This window comes from Ctenocephalides felis, unplaced genomic scaffold, assembly GCF_003426905.1.
Source record: "Ctenocephalides felis isolate EL2017-DRISC unplaced genomic scaffold, ASM342690v1 CF-g0.4_SCAFFOLD_03572, whole genome shotgun sequence".
Taxonomy (NCBI): domain Eukaryota; kingdom Metazoa; phylum Arthropoda; class Insecta; order Siphonaptera; family Pulicidae; genus Ctenocephalides; species Ctenocephalides felis.
The window spans coordinates 13,573,349-13,601,140 of record NW_020539726.1 but is presented as its reverse complement, the minus strand read 5'-3'; the positions used below and the strand labels follow the sequence as shown (position 1 = coordinate 13,601,140).

The following is a 27,792-nucleotide window of genomic DNA, read 5'->3' as shown; positions in this document are numbered from 1 at the left end:
ATTTGATTTCTTACACAATTTCCTAGAACTGATCTCTTTCCTTAAAGTGTATTATGATTAGACTAATATGTCAATGCACTACGTAGTATTGTAGTAATTATGTCCTCCATATGAGTTTGAAGCTGTTCTATTCATATTGTCAAAGGGCTATGCATTTGAGAGCAATTCCTGATGAAATCTTTATTAACAAATATACAAACACAAACAAAGAAGAATCGCCATTTTGTAAACTTATACAAAAATAACACTGACGTTTCTTAGTAACCAATATAAAACATTTGAAAATACTGTTTCATCGGCTCACTAGCGCCAAATCTGCGACTACAAATGGACCCCTAAGTATTCCTTCTGAACGAGGATTTTGTTCTAAGTGAAAAGGCCCTGGCCATGACAGTTTATTCATATATTTTATGTGTTGGTATGCCCACCAACATAAGTCAGCAGCCAACATAAAGATTTATGCAAAAAAAACTAGCACCATCTAACGATGTGAGTACGCACCTTTATGTTTGTTTATTCATACATCTTTTATTTTGTATTTAGCTCTTTTGAGAAATGTCAAACCAGTGCCAAATCCGGTTGAAAAAGTGAGTGAAGAAGTAAACAATCTGTAATGTGTTTTGCGTTTTATATCGAGCCCCTTTGTAGAAGGGGCGTTATTTAATTTTGATCGTTTAGTTTTATTCAAGAATTATAAACTAATCACACATGAACATGTAAAATGAGTTACCACATTTATTATTTCTTTTGGTGAAACTAAATAAATAACGAACTGAAATGAAGTTCAATAAAAAAAGCCTCGAAGTAAGTATTATTAATGCACAACCGATGTAATTTACGTCGTTCACGCAAATTTAAATTTTATCTGAAAATTTTCTATATATTCGAAGTATATAATTATAGTTATAACAACTTCAGCTATGATACAAAGCAGCATTCTTGATTTTAAACGATATTTCTTTTGTCAACACTAAATGTGTTGTCAAGTTTTGGATATAGCAAATTTGTATAAAATCTTTATTTGTATAATATTATATTATTATTATATTTATGTGTTATTTTCAGGTATTTTTGATAATTATTATAGCATGTCTTTGCTATGGTTTTACCTTACAAGGAAATTTTGTTTTTGACGACTTTGAAGCTGTAGTAAACAATGATGATGTTAAATGGAATGATAGTATTATTAATATATTCAAACATGATTTTTGGGGAGCCAATATATCAAATCCTTTAAGCCATAAATCATATAGACCTTTAACAGTTTTTACATTCAGGTATTACTTTATATTTTACTTTTATTATGTAAAATAAGAGATAATTATCGAAGTTGAAGTTTGATTTAGTATATTTTTCACATGTACATTTAGTATTATCATATTATATTATATTTTTTTTATTATTATGTTCACTATGTGAAATTCAGAAATTATGAGTTCATAAAATTTTGTTATTAATATAATAAAATAATGTAATATTTAAATAACTTACAGGTTGAATAATTATTTTAGCGGAAATTTGAATAGCACACATATGAAAATAACAAACTTCATCTTATACCTTGTAGTATGCCTTCTTGTTTACTATGTATATAAACTTATAGCTGATGTTAACAGGTAAATTATTTAAATTTACACATACATATTGTCAATAAATATTAATAAATGTATGTTCAACTTTAATGCAGTATTCCATTTATAAGTGCAATTTTATTTGCATCTCATCCAATACATACTGAGGCTGTGAGTAGCATAGTAGGTCGTGCTGAGTTGCTTTCATCATTTTTTTGCTGCATTGCTTTCATTTTATTTAATAGAAGCATAGGTAATAATACAATCAATAGTCTAAGGTATATCTGAATAAAACGTGTTACTAATTTTTCATTCCTGTAATAGGTGTCTGCAAAATTGGTGACATGCTTATGTATTGCATACTGAGTACCTTTTTCGTGATATTAAGTTTGTTGAGCAAAGAAAATGGTGTGATGATAATAGTAAGAAATTAATCATTTAATTCTATATGTATATTTTTATATTTCATAAAACTTTATTTGTTTCAGGTGGTTTGTTTGACTTATGACATACTAAACCAGTGGCAATCAAAGCAAAATTCTAATAAAAATGATGAATTTAGAAAAATCCGATTTGCATTACTAACATCATCTATGATTTTACTTATATTTTGGAGAATGCATATCATAAATTTTGAAACTCCTATTTTTCAGAAAATGGATAATCACATTGCATTTTGTAATGACAAGATCTCAAAAGTAATTGCACAATTTTTAACACTTATGATTTTTTTTGCTTGTTATATCATTTCTTTTATTTACAGATATTATCACAATTATATTTATATTCTTTAAATATATGGCTGCTGCTATGTCCAATTTGGTTGTGCTGTGATTGGTCTTTTGAATGTGTGCCTTTACTTACAAGTTGTGATATAAGAATTATTACCATTCCTGCTCCTTGGATAATTATTGGACTTATAATTTATTATCAGAAAAGGTATCATTTTAAAGTAGCATCAGTTTTTTATATGATAGAATAGTATGTAATCTCTCATTATTTTAGGTTTTTACTTAATGGACTTATATTTATGATCATTCCTTTCTTACCTGCAAGTGGTATTATTACTGTCGGTTTCGTTATTGCTGAAAGAGTCTTATTTATTCCATCAATTGGGTTTTGTCTGATGTTAGGATTTAGCATTCAGAATATTTCAAAGTATTTTTTTAAGGTGGGTGAAAAATTATCTTAAAGACACATTACTTTTGTTATATATTTTCTTTGAAATGTATATTTTAATTTATGATAATGTGTTATATATTTTTGTGATTAAATTTTTTTTGCTTTTTTAAAATGATGATTCAGAAACTATAAAATTTACATAATTTCCAATACCAAGAATATTGCAAATCATATCATGTATTTTATTGTTTTATCTGTGAATAATATGAAAGATATAAGTTATTAAATTCTTATAAATAATTTTACAGCCAATTGCTTTCATCAATTAATACATTTTCAATAATTTGTAATGATTTTCTTATGTATTTAAGTGATGCAACTATAGTTAATATATTAAGTTAAAAATCAAAATAATTAGTGATAGATTTTATTTATTTCTTATAATTTATGAAAAACTGATGAATAAGCTTATTAGCCTGTAGCATATCTGTCACCAATAGCTGATTTAATATTAAATAGTAAATTTATTTTGTAGACTGCAATCTTCTGCTATGTGGCCTTAATATGTTTATGGATTGTGCGAACAAATATGAGAGCTGCAGAATGGTCTAATAGCACAGTATTATTTGACAGTGGAGCAAAAGTTTGCCCACAAAATGCCAAAGTTAGTTTTTATAAAAAATAAATTGTCAGTAATTTATTGACAAGTAATCACTATAAATCTTTCAGATACATTACAATAGAGCTTTGACTGCATCTACGAATAATGATAACCATAAAGCAGAATTATTATATTTGGAGGCATTAAGGTAAACATCATTATATTAAATAGCTTATAATATTAACAAATATTTTCAATATAAATTCAGTTCACAAATTTTTGTTCAGTTAAATTGTCAGTCAATTGTCAATAGTTTAATATAATTTTTTAACCTAATTTAACATACATACATCTTGTTATATTTTCTATTTTTGTTCATACTTGAAATACAGTATTGATTGAACAATGATAGAATATTGTTTTCGTTTGCATAAATTGGTTTGCAATATACAATTGCATATTAAATCAATTAATCATAAAATAGTGAACTTGTTTTATTTAGTTTCGAAATTGCAATAGTGTATATATAAAATTTCAGATAGTAAAAAAGTACAAATGAAATTATATTCAAAAGTAGTTGAAACATTAATGAACATTTTATTGCATACAAGTTTTATATGTTTAATGCGTAATTTTTTAAAATTATGTATATAAATAATTTATTAACATTAACACACATATTACTTTGATTTTAAAGAATTATGTTCTTTACAACAAAAAACTTATTTGATTTTATCTTGAAATGATTATATTCTTTTAATTTGACTTACACATTATGTGTTTTTTTTTTTCTAGGCAATATCCTGAGTATGAGCAGGCTTTAAATAATTTAGCAAATTTATTGCGAGATGCTAAACGATTTGAAGAAGCAGAATCATATCTAAGAAAAGCAGTTCATATCAGGTATTAAATAATATTAGATCATGCAAATGTTATTGAATTTGCATGACATTATTTTTATTATCATTATAGGCCGTCATTTGGTGCTGCGTGGATGAATCTCGGAATAGTTTTATCACAGTTAGGTGAATTTTTAGAAGCAGAACATTGTTACAAGAAATCGTTGCATTATCGACCAAAACATGTAGATACCTTTTACAACCTTGGAAATTTGGTAAATTGAAATTTGCAAGAAACAGCATCTATAAATATTTAAAATAAATGTAGAATTTTTTTAGTATTTGAGCAATAAGCAATACAGAGAAGCAAAGAGTTCATGGCTACAAGCAACGAGAATAGATTCTTCACATGCAAAGTCGTGGATAAACTTAATCACGCTTTTAGATTCACAAGGTAAAAATACAAATAAAAGGTCAATGTTATAATTAATTTTTCTTCTTACGGATGATTTATTTTATTTATAGGAAAAAATGAAGAAGTCAAAAAGTTAGCTTCTAGGGCATTGAATAAATTTACCAAACGAGCCCGGTTTACATTTCCTGTTAGCTAATGCTTATGGAAAATCAAATCAGTATGAAATGGCTGAATCTCATTTTAAATCGGCAATCAGTATTAAACATGATGCATTGTATTTTGCAAATTTAGGTAATATAAAATTACTTATATAATTTGTCAGGATAAAAGCTGCATTTAACTCATTTTCAGGGGTTCTATATCATAGGTGGAATAAGACAAATTTAGCTGAAACAATGTATAAAGAGGCATTGAAGATTAATCCAACATTAAAAAGTGCAAATGACAATTATAACAAATTATTGCATATCAAAAGTAGAAGGCAACATTAAAGTGTGTAATCAGATAAGACAGGTACTAAAAATTACTTTTGCTCAAATATATTTCCTGGACTTATATTAACAATCATATATTTAATTCATTTAAGTGATTTTATTAGAAAGATTCAATAACATTATTTTGGTTTTGGTTTACAAGATTTCTTGATGTTGATTAATGATCTTATAAAGTAATATCAATCATCGGCGTCCTCGGCCACCACCTTTTCCACCTCGTTTTCCTTTTCCACCTTTATTTCCCTTCAATCGTTTGCGAACACCTTGTGCTTGTTCAGTATCATCATCACTTTGGTTGCCGCCGCCACCACCTTTGCGTTTTTTGCCTGATTGTTTTCGATCTTCTATATCTTTCAATTCCTTTGAATAGAAAATGATCAATTATTGTTACAAATATACAGATAGTACTGTACAAATCGTGAGATCTATATTTCATTTTGTTGTAAAAAAAAATTATATGTTAAGATTTTATATTTTTTTCTTCAAAATTTAAAAAATGAACGGCATGATTTTATGGTAACAATTGAGCTAAGTATTCAGCATAGCAATGAAAGCTTTTACAAACCATTCGTGAAGTCCTCTGTGCCTCACTAACTCTTTCTTGTAAGGCCATAACTTCCTCTTCTTCACATTTAAACAATGGTAGTTTTTTTCCAAGCAGTTGTTCAATTCGTTGATACAGTTCAACATCATACTGAAAATAGCAAGCACATTTAAGTTAGCATTATACTCTAAATAAAGTAAGGTAATATTAAATAGTTGGATATATTTTCAAATTTTTAACTTCCCGTAGGGCAAGTTATAGTAATCGCAAAAAAATCGAAATTGAAAATTTTTATATATCTTTACGTTTCAGAGGTTTCTGAACATTTTGGCATACCTTAGAAAAAATGGATGTATGTGTGTGTGTGTATGTATGTATGTGTGTGTATGTATGTGTGTGTATGTATGTGCGGATACAAATTTTTGTCGACGATTTCGGGAACACAGATCAACCGATTTGAATAATTCAAAAAACATTCGATCCGTATTGATAAGGAGACGTGCTGATTAGTTTTTGGCAAAGGCAGGTCAAGCCGTTCCGAAGATACGGGGCAAAAAGTTCCGAAAACGGTAACTCAGTTTTTAAGAGAACGGAGCGTCCGATTTTAATAATTCAAAAAACATTTTACTTGTATTGACAAGATGAAGAATCGATACAACTTTCATGAAGGTAGGTCCAGCGGTTTCGGAGATATAGAGGAAAAAGTAAAAAAATGAGCCATTTGGCGGTCAAAAATGATCATTAGACATATGCACATCAAATTATCAGACATTTTATAGAGATTTTAACAATAAGTATACATTTTGTTAACATTCCTATCGGTTCCGTACCAATGCTTATGCGTTAGACAGCGACGCGGCGCTTACGCGCTTTATATTTTGTCCCTATGTAGTTAAAGCAGTACGATTGCTTTGAAAAAAAAGTTCAGATCTTCCACAATATGTCAAAATAAAGAAAAAAAATTTATTGTTTCTCAAAAATCTTATTTTTTCAAAGTAATTTTTTTTCAAAAATGTTAATCGTTTTAAAAAAAAATAATAATTTTTTGGTACGGAAAGTTCCAGCAATTTGCCTTAAGGCACGATGCCTAATTGCCTTAAGACAGAATTCCACTTACAGCTTTTAAGTTTTAATTGGAAACTAATATTTCCATGATATTTTACCTGAGTAACAAAAGTTATTGACTTTCCAGCTCTACCAGCTCTTGCTGTTCTACCAACTCTGTGTATATAATCCTTGCTGTGCGTAGGAATGTCAAATTGAGCACCACATCAACGTGGGGAATATCTAACCTCTAGGAAAAATAAAATTAGATTAATGATTAACACAAAACAGTAAGTTTATTAATATGGTTACTACCTTGATGCTACATCTGTTGATATCAGTATTGATCTCGATTTGGCTTTAAACTTATTTATGAGCAGCTAATCTTTTATTCTGTGACATCTGACCATGAAGAGGTACAGCCAGCTAATCCTAATGATCTTAAGAGCAAAGCTGTTCTGACAGTATTATTGCATGTTACTGCAAAATATCATAAAACTATTTCCAGACAATTCATTGAGAATGTGAACCAATACACATCTTTAATTTTACTGGAATGAAAATATAATATTGCTGAAGTTTATCCACTGTTTGATATTTTGAAGATACTTCTACTTTCACTGGATCTTGCAGTGATGCCCTTTGTAACTTATTTACTTTTTTAGTCATCGTTGCTGAGAATAAGAAGGTTCTACGTTCTTTTGGTATCACCTAAAAATTATATTTCATAAATATCTGAACAAAGTATGGGTTTATAAAAAATATCACACATACCTTTAGAATTTTATTGACTTCTACTTCAAAATCCATATTCAATATTCTATCTGCTTCGTCCATTACCTGAAATTATTTTATCAGTAAGTACTTATTGTTGACCTATAATAATAATAACCAGTTACCAAGAATTTAAGTGCTCGTAAACTAAATCCTTTAGTATTTTCTAAATGATCAACTAATCTGCCTGGTGTTGCAATTAAAATATGTGGCTTTTTAGCAAGTTGCAGTGCTTGGGTACCATATCCATTCCACCTACTATTACAACGTGATTTAAAACACCTATACTGCTACCTAAAAGAGTAGTAATTTTATAACTTCATTATAATAATTGGCATTTTAAGTTTACTGAAAAACTTACAAAATAATTTTTAGTAACACTAAAAGTTTATAAATCTCAATATGACCTCAGATTGAATTCACTTTTTAAATTGTTAATGTATTTTTTATAAATCTTACCCAAGGCTTTCGAATTGTTCAGAAATTTGAAAAGCTAATTCTCTAGTAGGGGTCAATATTAGTGCGAAATAACGCTGTGGGATTTTGCAGCAAAGCTTGAAGAATTGGTAGAGCAAAGGCGGCTGTTTTTCCTGACCCGTTTTCAGCTAAACCAATTACATCACGTCCTTGTAAGCTGTGGTATAGCTTCTCTTTGAATTTTGGAAGGTACTTTCCACTTCAATTCTGTGCAAGCTTCGCATGAATCTACCAACCCTGTTATAATAGATAAGATGATCAATAATTCATCTCAATTTATTTTGAGATTTGATATTAATTAATTACAAACAATCTTTCCATGATACTTCTTTTTCTGAATCACCATTCACGTTTTCAACACCAATACTATTTTGACTAACCACATCATTTCCATTGGGCGCTTCATCTTCAGATTCTGACTGGTCATTATCAGACTCACTTTCTACTTCGTTATCACTAGCTATACTGTTTTCTTCTTCAGACATTATAATAAAAATTTGTAAAGATAATTTTCTTTTAGCAACGTGATTCTAAAACCTAACCTTAACTGATCAAGTCAATCTGACATTCTACGACAATTCGCGAAAATACTCGAATCTAATTTATTTTTGTAATTCCTATTCGTTAAAATTTTGATATACTTTATATGCCCCTTACTAAAAGTTTTATATATGTTTGTTTAAAATTTGCTAATTCACATTCGTATTTCATAAAACACGTGTTTTTTTTCGTGCTTTGACAAAAACAAAACACGAGGCCCTCTAACGTAGAAAGCTAATATATCGATACATACTCTTCTTTTATCTATGTATCGATATATTTAGATAAGTTTTGTCAGATCCGTATAAGAGAATTGTAAAGCTCTATGCTTCTTCACACAATATCGTTTTCCTCATTCAACAGTCGGATATGCATATGTCGGATATTATGTTTACTTATCTATGCGGATATGAGTCGTGCGGTAAGATGAGAACGTATAAATTTAATATTTTGCGTTTAGGCCAATACGCGTGTTTACATTAACAGGATTTTATTGTCCTGAGTGACAATAAAAATATTGCGATTACAATCATTACAATTATCGAATGTTTTGCAAGAATACGGAGTCGTATGCCGACTGATGGCTTTTCCGTTTTCAAAGATATTAAATTTAATTTTTATTTAAAATATAGACTTTGAGCCTACTCAATAGTATATTTACTTTTGGTTTTAACTGCCTAAACGAGATAAACCTAAATTTGTTAAATATGAAATATAGTGTGCTTTTATTTATTAACACAGTCAGTTGTCGTATGTCATCATCCAAGATCAATTTAAACTGGTCAGTGCAGATCAATACGGCGTCCATAAGCGGTTTATGAGGTAAATATTACAGGATTATAATAAGAATTATAACAAACATAAAAAAATATTGTAACAAGAGTAAAATTTGTATAATCCCACCACAGTGCTCATGGATGATAAATTATTTATTCTTATAAATAACATAACACAGACAAACTATATTTTAGTTAAAAAAATCTAGTACTTACGCAAAAGATTTAAAATTAGCGAATCCAATTTTAAGTCGAAAGTAATAAATTTTTAGAAAGTTATTCGATTTTATTGTAATTTATTAACTTCCTGAAGGAGAAGTTTATGTTTTTATCAAAAAATTCTATTCGCTATTTTATGTTTCTTCGACGTTTCAAGCCATTCTGAATCGAATGAGACCAAATTTGGAAAAAGTATGAGTGTGTGTGTGTGTGAAAGGTTTTTTTAATTTTTTTGCAAATATTTTACAATTACATAAAAATGACAGCAAACTCCAATTTTTTAATGGTACCGAAAATTAGATTTAATTTTTTCGCACTGGGCATGTTAGGCGTAATTTTCTTGTTTATGGATATTGTTAATGTTGTTGCCGAAATTGATTATTATCCAGAATTCACTTTTGTTGATTAATCTAAAAAATTTTAGAAGGACATGCGAGTTTTATGCAGATATTTCCTTTCTTATTAAAATTAGCATGATTTATGGTATAGTTAGAATTATTTAGCTATATATATATAAGCAATTATATATAATTGCTTATATATATAGCTAAAACACGTAATTATTAATTCAATGCGTAAATATTAAGTCAGCTTAAAATTATTCAGCAAGAAATTAGGATCAGCTAGTAGAATTAAATCCATACCATTTTCAGCTCGTACCATTTTGACGCAATCAGACAATTACTTTATGAAGTGAGTTATAGCTTTTTATGTGAAGCAATTTTTGTGTTTTAAAAATTATGGAAAAATCAAACGTAGACGTAAATGCTTGCTCACATATATGTTGAAATAATATTTAATAAACTTCTATGCTTCCCAGTTGACTTTTCTTCAATGAACAAAACACACAAATTCAAAGACAAAGATAAAAATCACACCTAATGAACAAAATACTGGATTAACAGCTAGTCCTTGTTTAAAAAAAAAACTTTTTTTTTAATTCTTTACTATCTGAAAATTAATTCATGTAATACCTATAATAATAATTAGTGCTCTGCCCGAATCGTGTGAGAGCACTGCATTTCCCTTTCCTTCCCTTGTTTGTTATTATTATTATTGTTATTATTGTATTAGATTATTACTATTCACGTTTTTATACACTTTTATAAACTTTTTTCCAAACTCCTCTCACGAGTTGCCAATCATTCTGTTCTTCTGTTTTATCTTCAACTTACATTGTTCTTGCAATATGGGTTTCCTTTCCTTTCATGATTGTGCTTACAAAGTATTTTTTTCACTCTCCTCACTTCTGCTCTTCGGCATTTTTTATTTATCTGTCTACTTTATCTTCTTAATTCATTTCCAGTACCACATACTAAAACTTTTCAAAAAGTTTTTATCAGCCTTATTTAGAGTCCATGTTTCTGATCCGTAATTAGCACTGTTTCAAGTATACCCTTTTTATATATGTACATATGCACTTATATAGTGACATTATTATGATTATAAAATAAAACTAGTTGAAAGTGGCATTTACCCTTAAGGAAGGTTGCATGAACTTTCCGAAATTTGTAAAAATTAACTTAATCAATCGAAATTGAAATTTAGATATTTATTTTATATTTTCAACTGTTTATTTCAAAAACAAAGTTATCAATTCAATTCAATTTAATCTAAACATTGCGATTTCGGAAAGAATTTTCTCAAACATATTTAAATTAACTGTAATTATATTAATTATATTGCACAGACACGTGCTTGCATGCCCTAAAATTGTAGCTTATTATTTTAAATTTTAGTGAATTGATAATTATCAATTATAATTGACTCATCACATCACAAAAGGACACAAATTTTAACTATAATATTTTCTCAAACTTTGATGATTTTTTAACATTAAACTATTTGTCGTATTGCCGTAACACTTTAGTATGTTTTATAAGACCATGATATCTATTGCCAAAAAGGATCATAAAATCGCTAAAAAAATTTTTTCAACAGTTAATTTCAAGGCAACGGGTCGGTAGACTAATCAGTATCATTTCCAACCAATATTTTATTAAAAGTTTTTCATTTTTTAAAATCAATTGAAATGAAAACTGAAGAGTGAAGAATGAAAACTGTTTTCATAATCTCTCATACCACTTACCAGGCACTTCTGTCTGTTTGAGATATGAAAATAATGTATATATATAAATAAAAAAACGGATAAGCCGATCTTCGCACAAAACTGATAAAAGATAATTCACATTGAAATACATCGATTGGCTTTTAAAAATCGTTTCAGGCGTTTTCAAACAATCGTTGATGAAAGTTCTAATTTTGACAAACGCCAAAAAAAAAAACTATACTAATTTTTGCAAACTTTGACGAATTTATGAAATTAAACGACTTGTCGTAGAACCGAAATATTTAAGTGTGATCTATAAGACTGATCTACCGTCAAAAAAAAAAATCATGAAAATCATCGAAAATTTTTTTTAACACTTATCACAAGAAAACGGCCTGGCCGATCTTTACCAAAAACTAATCAGGTCGATTCTTAACCAATATTTTTCGAACGGTTTTTGAATTTTTAAGATTGATTCAGAATTGCGGGCTAAAACCTGGTCGAAAATTTTTCTGTTATTTACAAAGAAACGGCTTGGCTGATTGTCTTTTAAATGGCTTTTAAATTTTTGAAATCGGTCAAGTCGTTATTGAGAAAAGTCGATTTACGGAAAAAAGTCTGTTCACATACACACGCACATATACTTTTTCTCAAATTTGGTCTCATTCGATTCAGAATTGCTTGAAACGTCGAGAAAACATGAAATTAGCATATCGGATTCTTTGATGAACTTTGAAAACATAAACTTCTTTGGGAAGTTAATAAAATATTATATTTTTATTATTATTTATTTATAAATTGTACTCAATAACAGTACAATTAAAAATAGTATTTTTACAAATTTATTTAAATTTTACACATATGTTGATTGCAAATAACTTACTGTTGTATCAGAAATTGCCTTTGTTAATAATATCCGAAAAATACTATGAATAACAATAAACAACAATCAGATATTAAAGCAATTTTATGATGAACCAATATTATTTATTAATTTGGTCTTAAACAGTCTTAAAAAGTTTGTCTCAGGCGATACTTTGTGTTGAATATCATATTGTATTGGTAAAAAATTCTGTTATTTAACATATGTTAAATAATTATATAATAATTATTTTACAGCAATGACCTTCAGCACCTGTACAAACTAGGAAATAGTTGTTCAGTTGGCTCAATATAACAATATGTACTAATGACCATTATTTAATTATGAGATAACTTTATTATTTATATGTAATTAACTTATTTTTAAAATATTTAAATATAAGCATTTATGACTGCTCACATAATGATAAATACTTTTTATTACACTTTTTGCATTTAGAACATGGTTGTCCAATCGCATACGTTGGTGCCTCTAAAAGATTTCCTTCGGAATAATTGCATGCCATTAGCAGCGCATGGACCAAACCGAATTCTGGGTGAGGTTGCAGGAAGAAGGATACCGCGCAGCCCATGTGAGTAGCCTCATCGCGAACCAATTGGGTGAAATGACCTCTTTGGATGCTATTAGATAAATAAAATTAAATTAAAAATACGAAATAATACAACAAATCAGAAAATGACAATAAGCTATAGATTTACAACTATTAGTGTTAATTAATTTAGTGGTTTCCAACCTTGTTGTACCTGCGTCCCTCGTTTCTTTAAATTTATTGTTACACTTTCTTCACATAAGATTTTTTTCACACCCAATTTGATTTTTTGTTTGTATTCGTGAATAGTATTTTGAAAACAATAACCACTCTTACAACAGTACAACATATGGGATATCACGAAAATACTTTAATTTTAATTTAACCAGTTAACTGATTGACGAGTAAACTTGACATGAAAAAGTGACAGAATTTTGTATATTGACGTGTACAGTCGTCATGCATATAAATATTTAACCATTTTGACTATTTATATTGCAAATTTTGAAAAAATGAAACAAACACACTTTGTAATTTAAGATATTTACAATATTGTATGCCCATACAATTTGTACGAGCATTTAATAAAAGCTCGTACTTATGTCATTTTATCTCAAAACATACTTTTCTGACGATTCTGAACTGTACGTACAGCGCACCATGGTTAACTGGTTAATTTAACTTTGACGTATTTTAATTAAACCGTTTTTTAATTTTTGTTAAATTTGATACCGTAGGGCAAAAATACCGAGGACAATCACACTTCACTCAATAAGTTCGTGGCAATAAGTCCACTCAATAACTAAGAAAAACTCATAATTTTGGCAAATTTTTTTTTTTTATTCAATATAGTTTTCTTCGAAGACGATATACCAATTATAGCGAACTTCGAACATTTCGAAACCATTTTTGTAGTACAATTTGTACTTAGTCACAAAATTCGTTTATCGTCTCATCATTTGGCAAATATTTCTTCAGAGCGAACATCCTTTTGAGATCTGAGAACAGGATATGGTCCCTGGGAAACGGATCTACAGAATATAGTTAGTGGGAAAGCAACTCGGAACCTAATTCATGTTATTTTTGGCGACTGTTTTCGCGGATTTGTGAATTGGTGCTTTGTTCTGATGGAGCAGCACGGTTTTTCTTTTCAAATGGGGCGGTTTTTTCGAGTTTGATCTTTAAATGTTCTAATAACATTATACAATAGTTACTGTTGATAGTTTGGCCCTTTTCAAGATAGTTGATGAATATAATTTTCTGTGTATCCCAAAAAACTGACGCCATAACCTTGCCAACTGATTGGTTACATTTTTTCTCGTCATCGCGTCGGGTACACTCGGTTGATTGTCTATTCGACTTTGGAATGTAGTGTTGAAGCCAGGCCATATTCATGGTAACATATTGATGCAAAACTTCAGTTTTGTTCTGATTAAACAGTTCCAAATACTCTTACGATCATCAACTCGTTATGCTTTTGGTCAATTGTGAGTTTGCGCGGCACCCATTTAGCACAGAGGTTTTTCCTATTCAAATATTTATGAACGATGTGTCCATCACCTACTATTGATATCTTTAGGGTGTTAGCTCTCTCAGGCAATTTTACTTTCCGGTTCTCCAAAACGTTTCGGTGGATCTTTTTTATATTCTCCGGTGTAACCACCTGAATTGGCCTTCCGGAGTGTTCAAGCATTGTCAGTGTCTGTTAGGCCACGATTAAAATCAGCAAACAACTTCTTCACCATCTACCTCGATTTGGAACAATCTAGATAACACTTATCAAGCGATACTTTGGCAGCAGCAGCAATGGTACTTTTACCCATCAAAAATCAATGATAAATCAACCCACGAAATTTCTTTGAATTCATGATTTCGAAAAACTCAAAAATAGCATCACTTGAACCTTTGTAACTTGTAAACTAATCGTTCGATTGTCATGAAATTTTGACATATATTTTTTTTTAGAGTTGTTGCTTCCTAAAAATCATATGGATGATTACATAGCTACATCTTTTATGTGTTATCATACGGACTTATTGAGTGGCGTTATAATTTTATGGTTAATTAAAATGGATATCATACCCATCTTCAATATTGTGGTAGCTTTGTAGAAGTGAAAGCTCGCAATCTGCCACTTCATCATACCATCGTCTGATGATGTCAACTAACAGTGGGTCAGTAACTTGAAAATAATCCAGCGATGTTGACCAAACGCTTCCTAAATTTTGTCCTGCATGCGGAAATTTATCTGAAAAGAAGATAACATTTCAAAAATGCTAGTAGTAAAATAGTAACAACTACATATTAACTAGTAGTAATTAGTAACAAACTTCATAATACGAATTATGTCGTTATACGAATGTAATAATTTTATTGTATTGATTCAAAAACACAAACATTAGGTAAAATTATCTAGTTTGTTTTAGCTATATAGAAATAATTGTGTATTCTTTGTAGTCGCAAGTACTTATTAGGGGCAATGTCATAAAATCGAGAAGGATCATCGAACAATAAGACAGCAAATGGCTTTGGCTTATTAAGTGGTGCTTTGGCATTTATCTGTGGACGTGTTTTATGACATAAATGATAAATCGAACTTAAACTTTTTGTAAGATTTATGTCTCGTTCATCTTTACAGAGGAACGTTTAAGATTGTTGCAACTCAAACGTTAAACTAGTGATATCTCAAATGTTTTGGAAAAAAACGTATTTACCCTAGGCAATTTGTAGATTTTAATATTATAAATGGGAACAAAATTATCTTCTTTTTCTGCCAAAGCATATTAAAGCATTTTTCTTAATCCTTTTGCTACAAGGACTACCTGTTTATACGGGCCTCCACATGACTAGCTTATACATTTTGCTTCAAAAAATCTTTTGCTTTAGAAGAGTAATATTTAATTTTTAAATACATTTTGATTCAAATGATTGTAAAATCTGAAAATACATTGTTGTGCCTGAGCCGAAAAGACTCTCGTAATGAAAGGGTTAATAAAGAGGTTTACCATTCAAAACACTAATAGGGAATCAGTGGGCCCAAAGGCAAACACTTTTCTTACTATGGGCAGAATACTTACAATTAGTTAATTTTTCAAGTTAAAGTTACGGCAGATGACGAGATAAGTGTAATATTTTCATAACAGCATTAAATTATAATCAGACATTGAGTGTCTCTCATGAGAGCCGTAAAAGTATTTTCGTACAAGTGCACTAGTTTTAACGTACACTAATGATTTTCTTTTATTTTCTAATAAATAATAGATTATATCAATATTTTTTATATTACGTTAATTGCTGTTCAGAGATTTCTTTATCAATTTAGTGCGTTAATATACGTACTTATATTTCTACATATTGTTGATTTTATATGTCATTGGGTTGTTTCCATGTCGAATAATGTTATCTGATATTCTAGATTAAAACATTTTTATTACTATAATAATTTTAATGTTTCTCGTTTATTTTTTTAATATTATAATCCTTGATATAAAACACACACACACACTCACATATATATATATATATATATATATATATATATATTTATATAAAAAATATATAATATATATGGATATATATATATATATATATATATATATATAAATATATATATATATATATATATATATATATTTATTTATTTTTTCATATTTTAAATGAATTAATTTGTCAAATATTGTTTATATATGTATCATTCAATCTACGATCAAATTACTAAATATTTCATATCCAATGCTAAACAAAAGAAATTTTGACACAATAAAACTTCTAAATAATTTTTTGAATAAGTAAATTTATTTTTTACATTGTGAAATAATTTAGTAAAGTATGGCAAAACACGGCATGCATGAGTTTAAAAAATTAATATGTCAAACTTAATTATATAATTAATCTGCCAAACACATATACTGTATCTTATTTTAATTTTTGACACGTCTCAGCTGCTTTTCGGCAATAATAATGTAGACATTACATTTTTCTTATTCATAATCATGAATTTATTATATTCTAATATTGTCTAGCTCATAAGTTTCAATGTCAAACAATAACATGTCGTTTTTTGCATTTTTACTATTCATTTTCACAATATTACTATATTTTTATAATCATATACACCCTAAAAAATTCCCTTAACACACTTCAGAAAGATTTATCAAAATCTGAATAATCGTTTAAGAGGAGTATCTCGACTTACATCCGTACAGAAGAATTTTATATATAAGATAAGGTGTGCCAAAACTTAAAAAAAAGTCCTTTAAAAAGTTTTGAAATTAATATGCGCAAATTTCTAATGGAACTTGCCAAGGGACCAGTGTGCTTCTTTAAAGCTTCTTTAAAGCGAATTTTTAACTTCGGTCCTAGAATGTTTTTTGTTCATGTTTTGGCCAAAAATCTTAAACTGTTTTTAAACATTTACACAAATTGTTCTAAATATGTCAGTTGGTAATCGTGCTGAATGTTTCTAAAAATCGGCTGACCCGACGAATATTGATTGAATTTGATTGAGTATGCTAAAATAATATTGGCCTACGACAAGTGATTTGAATCCATGAAATTTGATTTGATTTGATTTCATGAAATTCAAATCCTCATTACGGTTTGGAATATTGGACCGTCACAAAATTTCAAAAAAATATTTTTTCACAAAATATTATCGTCGCAATTTAATAAGTTGCTTCAAATTCATAATCATTAAATAGATTATTTACACATATCGGACAGTTTTTGCAACTTGCCTTAACTATTGTTTATTACGGTTTTTGAAAATAATAATTTTAATAGAATGCCGCGTTAATAACCGATTGCTGCATGGCTTTATCCATCCCCTGTAGTTCAAAATACATATAGCAAAATTAATAAAATTGGAAATTTTATATATGAATGAAATAAAAAATTGATACTTAAAGTCAGATATTCATGACCAGAGTAGTACTGAATTATGAAATATATAAATTATTTTTTTAATTCGATCATATTTTTTCAATTTCTCTTGGGTGCATATCAATGAATATAAAAAGAATTATGCAAGAATCAAAAGAATTGCTGTAGCAAATCAATTACAATAAGTTTTTCTCAGTCAGTGAATTGAGTAGAAAATATAGACTTTATTCTCATGATTAAATTAGCTTTATCTCATTTTTATTTGTATAATATATATTTGTAATATATATATATATATATATATATATTGTGTATATGTGAAAATGATTAAATTTCAATAACTTCAATTGTATTACCTGTCCTGGCACAATCATGTCGCATGATACAGCTCATCACGTTCAATTGCGCAAGGTATGCAAGTTCATCATCCCATATCTGTCATTAAAAAACAATAAATATTTTATCATATGAGATCAATAAACGGATTAATTGAATTGCTATTCTTTAATAAAATGCCGATATTCATATTTCTAGAAATACCATATATCAAACAGGAAAGCAAATCCGCAAGATAAAAATTCTTTGATAATTTTCGAGCCGGTTTCTTATAAGTAATTATTTGATTGATCCAATAGATTAATATTTCACTTAATTGTAAGTAGCCGTAACACTCAAACACGTGTCTGGTGGCCCGAATTTATTTTCGGTACGATAATAATTATCAAAACAGAGATCGATAATCATAATCAAATATATGCCATCGAAGATTTCATTATGAATCGGCAGACGCGCGTGCTTATATATTGTGATTGTATTTATCATATGTCAGTACCTGATAAGGTTACCTGGAACAATACTATATGATAGCGTATGCAAATCCACGCCTTACTTCTATTTTATCGTCATATTTTATTGTATTTTATTATTATTGAAAAATATTTATAAGGGTCCCTAATCATCCACATAAATGGCTATTAGCATTAGAACTAAAGTTTCTAAGGTTTTTTATTTATATCAGATGATATATTTTCTATGCTGTGATATCAGATTTTCACTGGAGATTCTAGATCTCAAAATGGTATCAAGTGATAATAGCCTTTCGAGGCATTGCTGCAATATATATACACCGTGTGAATTTCACATTACTATCAGAAATATATCTAATATATTCTCTTCTCATCAGAAGATGAATAGTCGACCATTTGACTTTCTTCTACAAATGCTCATATAATACTTAAAACTTACTAGTAGTGTATGGCATCATGCCTTGCTAGGCAAATAGCTGGAACTTCCCGAAATGTTCGAGGAATATTAAATCTTTTCAAATAGATTATTATAAATACTGTAGCATTGTCTAATATTTATAAAAAATATATAAACTGAATAACAAAATTAAAATTATTTATTTAAAGTTTTAAGTGAACTTTAGAACTTTAGCCAGAATTAAAATTAAAATCTGAATTATTTCCATATACAAAAAAATGTTGAAAACAGGAAAAATTAATTTGGAAATACAAAAAAAATCTTTTCCAAAAGCAATTGTTTTGTCAACACAAGCAAAAAGTTTTTTGATCATTTAAATCGGATGCTTAATTTTCTCAAAAACTCCATATTTTTTTACATTTAGCTCTGTATCTTCAAAATAGTTGGATCACTACAAATTAAATGTTTTTTGGATCATTCAAATTGGATACTTCGTTCTCTCAAAAACTCGATTTCTATTTTCTGGACTCTTTGCTCCATATCTCTGTAACGGCTGGACCTTTGCCAAAAACTAATCAGCACATCTCCCTATTAATAGGAATCGAATGTTTTTTGAACCATTCAAATCGGTTGAGCCGTGCGCTCGAAAACGTGGACGATTAATTGCGGACACACAAATCTATAACTTACCCTACGGAAAGTTAAAAAATCTCATCTTTTCTGACGAATTTTACTCCGCTCTCTTATAAAAAAACAGTTCGTCCAATAAAAAACATTTATACTGGTTGTGAGGTTGTGACTAAAATTTGTTAGCAAAGATCGAATTATTTTAATTTTTTTTATTCTCTTATTCGTTTGTTTGGTATAAAATTAACAATATTTGTACCAGTTTTACAATCTTGATTGAATGCGCAAACTTCCAATGACACTTCCATTGCATTCCATTTTGTTTAAAAAGAGTGTCATTCAAATTTGTCAAATTTTGAATTTTTAAATTCATAGTTTAACAATTGCTACTTAATTTGCATAATCTTGTTATAATGTGAATTTATTTTATATTCACCAGGAAGTCTATTGAAAGAAGAAATCTTAAAATCATAATTATAGTTTTACACATGAAATTTTAATAGCTTCTGGAGTAAAATATTTTACATTATTTATAGTAAATATTTGGTATTGAGTTTTCGTTTCTCAACCAATAACTTAATTTACCAATTGGTTAATTGAAGGTTACCAATAACTCATTTCTTAACTCTTATTTCTTAATAAATACGTATTTGTGCGAAAAATGTCTTCAAACAAGTTAAAATTATAATTTATTCTATTTTGAATACTATTGATGCATGTATTTTACACGTCAAAGCCTTCACAGCATATCAACATAAATATGAAAACAATACTTTTCAATGACGCAAAATTAAAATTTGATAACGTTATTTAATTGTTTATATTAATTTCAATGTCTATATATTTATGATTTGAAATATATAAGCGTATCCTATACTTCCGAATTCAACATCTTGAACTTTATAAGTTTTGATACTTGTTACTTTTCTTGACGTTTTGAATCATTCTTTAATTGGAAAAAGCATGTTTCTGTGTGTGTGAGCCAACTTTTAACATTTCGTCGTCGTTTTCACAGAAACCGTTGCACCGATTTCAAAATTGAATATTTGTTTGATGAAAGTCGTTTTTTGTCATCGTTTTAGTCAAAAAACATAAATATGTAGTGCTGCTTAATTTTTAGTATTGATCGGCTGGGCCGCTACTTCATAATTAGTTATTAAATTTGTTTTTGACGAATTTGATGAAACTTTTTATGATGATATGTTAACATGGTCTTAACAAACATCCTTAAATATTATGGGGCCGCAAAATGTGGTTTATTTATAAATTATACTTATAAAGAAAAAATTCTGCTTCCAAATTTCAAAATTGTGTTACCACTATTTTGCAAGTTGCTCTGAATTCTTATTGATTGTAGTTCATATAACTTGCCTTAAGGCAAAATACTGCTTATAATTTATTATAATGATTATATGAGTTCAACATTTAATTCTGGCTTGACGTCATCGACATATTATATTCTATATGTAAAGGTTCAACATTTAATTCTGGCTTGACATCATCGACATATTATATTCTATATGTAAAGGCTGCCCTACATATTATAACTCTAAATATTATTCATAGCAATCTGATAAATAATTATTTATTAAAGTGCTGTAAATAATTTCTAGAGTTATAATATGTAGAGTAGCCTCTAGTCTAAAAGGCTTCCTTTTCTTTTTTTAACAAATATTAATGTTTTCGTTTTAAAAGAAAACAAAAAGATTACAGATATCGAGTTTTCCCCGAAAACATAAATACTAGCTTATTAAATTTGCTTTAAAAAATATTGATAGGAACTGTACAAAAATTATAGTGGGATTTTGATCAAATAAATAACTAGTAGGGTGTAAAAGGCAAATTGCTGAAACTTTCCGTACCGTAATTAAAAATCTTGGTACTGAACCCAAAAAAAATTACACAAAATGTGTACAGATCTTAGGAATGTATTATCGGAACGGCTAGACTTGCTTTTGCCAAAAACTAATCAGCACGTCTCCTTGTCAATACAAATCGAATGTTTTTTTGAATCATTTAAATCGGTTGATTCGTGTTCCCGAAATCGTCGACGAAAATTTGTACACACATACGCACATATACACGCATACACACACATACATGCATTCATTTTTTCTAAGGTATGTCAAAATATTCAGACACCTTTGAAACGTAAAGATATATAAAAATTTTCATTTTCGATTTTTTTTTGCGATTGCTATAACTTAGCCTACGGAAAATTAATAATAATTTATTCTGGCTTAACTTATCAAAAAACATTTTTTATATATATTTACGTTTTAAAATTTCCTGAACATTTTGTCATACCTTAGAAAAAATGGATGTGTGTGTGGGTGTAGCGTGTGTGTGTATGTACGGATACAATTTTTCGTCGACGATTTCAAGAACACGAATCAACAGATTGGAACAGTTCAATGAATATTCTATTTATTGATAAGGAGATGTGTTGATTAGTTTTTGACAGAAGCAGGTCTAGCCGTTATGAAGATACGGAGCAAAATGTGCCAAAAATGGTATTTCAGTTTTAGAGAGAACGGTGTTCAGAAAACATTTTACTTGTATTGACGGAATGAACAACAGGAAGGCAGGAATAGTGTTTTCGGAGATCCAATAAAAAAAGTAGAAAATAATGCCAATTGGCGGTCAAAAATGATCATTAGACATTTGCACGTCATATAAACAAATATTTTATAGAGATTATAATAATAATTACAAATTTTGTGTACATTTATATGGGTTCCGTACCATTGTTCTTACGTTCTATATTTCGTTGTCCTTATCTTCTATATTTCGACTCTAAAACAGCTATGTAGCGCGACTGCTTCAAAAAATGTTCAATATTTAAAAAAAAAAATATGAAAAAGATTCTAAATTTTCAAAAAAATCCAGTTTTTTTCAAAAACTTAAAAGTTCTCAAAAATCTATTTTTTTCAAAGTTTTGAAAAAGTTTCTTTAAAAAATCTAATTTTCGGTACGGGAAGTTCTAGCAATTTGCCTTAAGACACGATGCCATGCACCCCTAGTTTTGGAATATAAATGCCATTATATTGATACTTTACCAGCATATTCATTGAGCTAGCGGGAGGCAATAGTCCATCCTTGCTCTGTTTTTCTTCGCCCGCAGCAATTTTGTTACGAAGTCGATTATGCTCATCCAAGAGAATCGCCTTTCTTTCGTTCGTCATAGAAATCATTTTGAATTTTTGACACACATCAGCTGGTTTGCCCTGGAAGATAAAATATTGCGTGTTGATAAGATAATATATTTTACAAGTGTATTAATCACATTTTTGTGATAAGAATTATGTCATACCTTTATACTGCCAATCATCACAAATAATCATTTACATAAATTGCTTATAATATTTCATCATTTTAGAGATTTTTTACAATATCTTATTGAATATGCAAAACAAAATTTTTCTTGAAAAAAAAATGAAATAATTCTTTTTTCAAAATCAATTATTTTATTAAAACAAGCAGAAAGTTTTTTGAATCATTTTTAAATCAGACGCTTAGTTCTCTCAAAAACTGCCATTTTGTGCACATTTAGCTCTGTGTCTTTAAAATGGCTGGGCATGCCTTTGCCAAAAACTAATAACCACTTCTCCCAATTGAATTACTAATTTAATGTTTTTAGATCATTCAAATCGGATGCTCCGTTCTCTCTAAAACTCTATTTCTATTTTCTGCACTCTTTGCTCTTCATCTCCGTAACTGCTGGACCTGCCTTTGCCAAAAACTAATAAGCACATATCCCTATCAATAGGAATCGAATGTTTTTTGAACCATTCAAATCGGTTGATCCGTGCGCCCGAAAACGTGAACGAAAAAATACGGACACACAAAACACAGACACACACACATCCATTTTTTCTGAGGTATGCCAAAATGTTCCTTCAAAACGTCGAGAAACGCAAAAATTTTCATTTTTGATTTTTGGACGATTACAATAACTTACCCTACGGGAAGTTAATTAAATAACAAATAAAAGGGCTGTTTTACCCTACCTTCATTTATAATAAGTTAAGAATAATATCTTCGTTATACATTAAAATGCTAATAAAATGTTTATATTAAATTAGTTTCCAGCTAATATTTCAAAAGTATGATTAATTTATTTAACTAATTTTTTTCGTTTTCTCTAATCACACACGAATTTTTTAAAATCATTTTATTTAGATGAATTTATTTTGATTTTATAGAGTATCTTCATAGAATTAATAAATATTACTTTCCGTCTTTCGATAATATTTAATAATATAGTAACTGATTGAATTCAGTTTCGCATTTAATATAAGCGAGCTATAAACATGATAATTATATATGAAAAAAATATCACGAGCGTGTTAATCAATAAAAACATAATGAATACCTAATTATGATGAAGTAATTAATCATTCTTAAGATGAATAATTATTTTCGCATAATGTATTGATAGTTTTCCGGTATTCGTGTTGGCATCTCAACAAGGTAGTAAATAAAAATAATTAACAATCGTGCGTTAAAGACTCTAGAAAAAGAGCTAATAGCACACTTTAAAGGTTTTCTATTAATTTATTACATGTCTTCATTCATCATACATTTTAATGCCTATTTAACAAAATGTAATTTGTTGGATCAAACTATATGTAAATGTAATTATTTTTATTTAGGTAAAATATAATTTATTCGATTTTCGTACTGTTTTACTAAAGCTATGAAAAATACACGATTATACTAGTAATCTTAATCACAAGTATTGAATTTAATTATAACTATATTAGTGAACTTATTGTCAGAAAATTACAAAAAAGTTTTGATGCCGATTGTTCGGCTTCAAAATATTTATTAAATTACTAATTAATTATTAAATTGAAGTAATTATTAAATTACTTTCAAAATATCGTCCAACCCGCCTCAGAAAATATTGTTATGATTTTATAAACAGTTCCTAATCATTTTCATTTCTCTTTTATTGTTATTGTTTTTATTATTTTTATTTATCATAAAAATAATAAATCATAATGATTAAAAATGTATTATGAAAAATTAATTAAGAATTTAAAAACATTACAATCTTTTGTGAGGCGGGTCGGACCAAGTTCTGAAAATAACCGCTGTTGTCTTTTTTATTGTATTTTCGATTTAAATATTATCGTTATGTAGACAGTATATTTATTGGACATATATTTTTATCTAATATATATTTTAATGTTTATTTTAATTTATTTGTAAATTAAACTCAAACAATGAAACTAATTTAATACAGCTGAACCGATCACACACCAAATATTTGTTAACTTCCCGTAGGGTAAGTTATAGTAATCGCAAAAAATCGAAAATGAAAATTTTTATATATCTTTACGTTTCAGAGGTTTCTTTGGCATACCTTAGAAAAAATGGATGTATGTGTGTGTGTGTGTGTGTATGTATGTATGTATGTATGTATGTGTGCGTGTGTGTATGTATGTGCGGATACAAATTTTCGTCGACGATTTCGGGAACACGGATCAACCGATTTGAATAATTCAAAAAACATTCGATTCGTATTGATGAGGAGACGTGCTGATTAGTTTTTGGCGAAGGCAGGTCTAGCCGTTCCAAGGATACGGGGCAAAAGTGCCGAAAACGGTAACTCAGTTTTTAAGAGAACGGAGCGTCCGATTTGAATAATTCAAAAAACATTTCACTTGTATTAACAAGATGAATAACTGATAACATTTTCATGAAGGCAGGTCTAGCGGTTTTGGAGATATGGAGGAAAAAGTAAAAAATGAGCCATTTGGCGGTCAAAAATGATCATTAGACATATGCACAATAAATTATCAGATATTTTATAGAGATTTTAACAATAAGTATACATTTTGTTAACATTCCTATGGGTTCCGTACCAATGCTTGCGTTAGACAGCGACGCGACGCTTACGCGTTATATTTTGTCCCTATGCAGTTAAAGCAGTACGATTGCTTTAAAAAAAAAGTTCAGATCTTCCACAATATGTCAAAATAAAGAAAAAACTAGCTGTAAGTGGAATTCTGTCTTAAGGCAATTAGGGCATCGTGCCTTAAGGCAAATTGCTGGAACTTCCCGTACCAAAATTATTATTTTTTTTAAAACGATTAACATTTTTGAAAAAAAATTACTTTAAAAAAATAAGATTTTTGAGAAACTATAAATTGGACAAAAAATTAGTTTTTTTTGAAAAAAAAATTTTTTTAAAAAAATTTTTTTTAAAAATTTTTTTTTTTTTTGAAAAAAAATTTTTTTTTTTTATTTTGACATATTGTGGAAGATCTGAACTTTTTTTTCAAAGCATCGTACTGCTTTAACTACATAGGGACAAAATATAAAGCGCGTAAGCGCCGCGTCGCTGTCTAACGCATAAGCATTGGTACGGAACCGATAGGAATGTAAACAAAATTATACTTGTCGTTAAAATCTCTATAAAATGTCTGATAATTTGATGTGCATATGTCTAATGATCATTTTTGACCGCCAAATGGCTCATTTTTTACTTTTTCCTCTATATCTCCGAAACCGCTGGACCTACCTTCATGAAAGTTGTATCGATTCTTCATCTTGTCAATACAAATAAAATGTTTTTTGAATTATTAAAATCGGACGCTCCGTTCTCTTAAAAACTGAGTTACCGTTTTCGGAACTCTTTACCCAGTATCTTCGGAACGGCTTGACCTGCCTTTGCCAAAACTAATCAGCACGTCTCCTTATCAATACGGGTCGAATGTTTTTTGAATTATTCAAATCGGTTGATCCGTGTTCCCGAAATCGTCGACGAAAATTTGTATCCGCACATACATACACACACATACATACATACACACACACACACACACATACATCCATTTTTTCTAAGGTATGCCAAAATATTCAGAAACCTTTGAAACGTCGAGAAATGCAAAAATTTTCATTTTCGATTTTTTTGCGATTACTATAACTTGCCCTACGGGAAGTTAAAAAATTTTTTTCGAAAAAAAAATTTAAAATTTAAAATTAAAAATTAAAAATTAAAATTAATTTTTTTTTTTTTTTTTTAATTTTTTTTTCAAAAAAATAATTTTTTGTCGAATTTATAGTTTCTCAAAAATCTTATTTTTTCAAAGTAAATTTTTTTCAAAAATGTTAATCGTTTTTAAAAAAATAATAATTTTTGGTACGGGAAGTTCCAGCAATTTGCCTTAAGGCACGATGCCTTAATTGCCTTAAGACAGAATTCCACTTACAGCTAGTTTTGAAATATGACTGCAACTTAAATGTTGTACACCTTCGCCAGGGTAAAAGTTTAGTTGGTCTTTTTTTACTTCACCACTTGCAAGCTTTCATAGAGGTTATGTAAAAGCTTATAAATCTAATTTAAAATTAACAATAAGTCTTATAAAACAATTAAATAACTTATACGTAAAAATTATATTAAGATCTCGTAAACTAAACAACAGTGCGCACAATCAAAAAAACTTACAACGAAAGAAAATGCTTTTGATATGGAATTTCAAAATTAACATTCATCTCTCGATAGCATTGTCGTAAGAATCAAGGTGATGGCTGGTTATACATCTCATTCCTCCAACTTACAAATATCGTTGTAAGAAATTCTTAACTTTACTTGTTTTTGATATATCAGTTGTAGACCTTTTATTCTCAGACCTTTAAGCCCCGATCTATCAATATATATATGGTTGCATAGCTTCTACTATTAATCTTGGTTATTAACTACCCGTAGGGTGAGTTAGAATAATCGCAAAAAAGTCGAAAATGAAAAGTTTTACTTATCTTTACGTTTCAGAGGTTTTGAACATTTTGGCATACCTTATTGTTAGAAAAAATGGATGTATGTGTGTGTGCGTGTGTGCGTGTGCGGATACAAATTTTCGTCAACGATTTTGCGAACGCGGATTAAACGATTTGAATAATTTAAAAAACACTCGATTTCTACTGACAAGGAGACGTTCTGATTAGTTTTTGGCAAAGGCAGTCTAGCCGTTTGGGAGATACGGGGCAAAAAGTACCAACAATGGCATTTTAGTTTTTGATATAACGGAGCGTCTGATTTAAATAATTCAAAAAACATTTACTTGTATTGACGAAACAATCTGGTGAAATTTTTGTAAAGAAATTGAAAATCAATAAAAAAAGTAAAAAATAATGCCATTTGGTGGTCAAAAATGAACATTAGACAAATGTGCTTCGTATTATCAGATATTTT

General features: G+C 28.8%; 2 protein-coding genes and 1 pseudogene across 2 annotated transcripts; 1 reads left to right on the top strand and 2 right to left on the bottom strand.

Annotated features, from left to right (window-relative positions):
• The first annotated feature begins 611 nt into the window (after positions 1 to 611).
• Positions 612 to 12,935, top strand: LOC113388120 (transmembrane and TPR repeat-containing protein 4-like). The gene is given in 16 exon segments (XM_026625524.1): positions 612 to 804; positions 1,066 to 1,277; positions 1,494 to 1,616; positions 1,688 to 1,824; positions 1,896 to 1,993; positions 2,060 to 2,269; positions 2,341 to 2,742; positions 3,229 to 3,357; positions 3,423 to 3,502; positions 4,090 to 4,197; positions 4,267 to 4,408; positions 4,473 to 4,587; positions 4,659 to 4,702; positions 4,704 to 4,839; positions 4,900 to 5,061; positions 12,788 to 12,935. Coding segments are annotated over 15 exon segments (2,103 nt in total). The 5' UTR covers positions 612 to 777; the 3' UTR covers positions 5,040 to 5,061; positions 12,788 to 12,935.
• LOC113388119 lies at positions 5,098 to 8,366 on the bottom strand (annotated as a pseudogene).
• On the bottom strand, positions 12,735 to 22,783 carry LOC113388118 (venom allergen 5 2-like). Its single transcript, XM_026625523.1, has 4 exons — positions 22,649 to 22,783; positions 18,116 to 18,194; positions 14,961 to 15,126; positions 12,735 to 12,969 (listed from the first exon to the last, which is right to left on the bottom strand). The coding sequence occupies exons 1-4, from the start codon at positions 22,781 to 22,783 to the stop codon at positions 12,735 to 12,737; spliced, it is 615 nt and encodes a 204-aa protein (XP_026481308.1).
• Positions 22,784 to 27,792: the final 5,009 nt, after the last annotated feature.

Bases quoted from the DNA above. Each gene is read 5' to 3' on its own strand.
- LOC113388118 (XM_026625523.1), bottom strand. From the start codon at position 22,783: ATGATTTCTATGACGAACGAAAGAAAGGCGATTCTCTTGGATGAGCAT. The intron at 18,195-22,648 runs GTAAAGTATCAA...TTTTAATGACAG, and splicing joins CTAGCTCAATGAATATGCTG to ATATGGGATGATGAACTTGC. The intron at 12,970-14,960 runs GTATGATATCCA...TTTATCTAATAG, and splicing joins TACCACAATATTGAAGATGG to CATCCAAAGAGGTCATTTCA.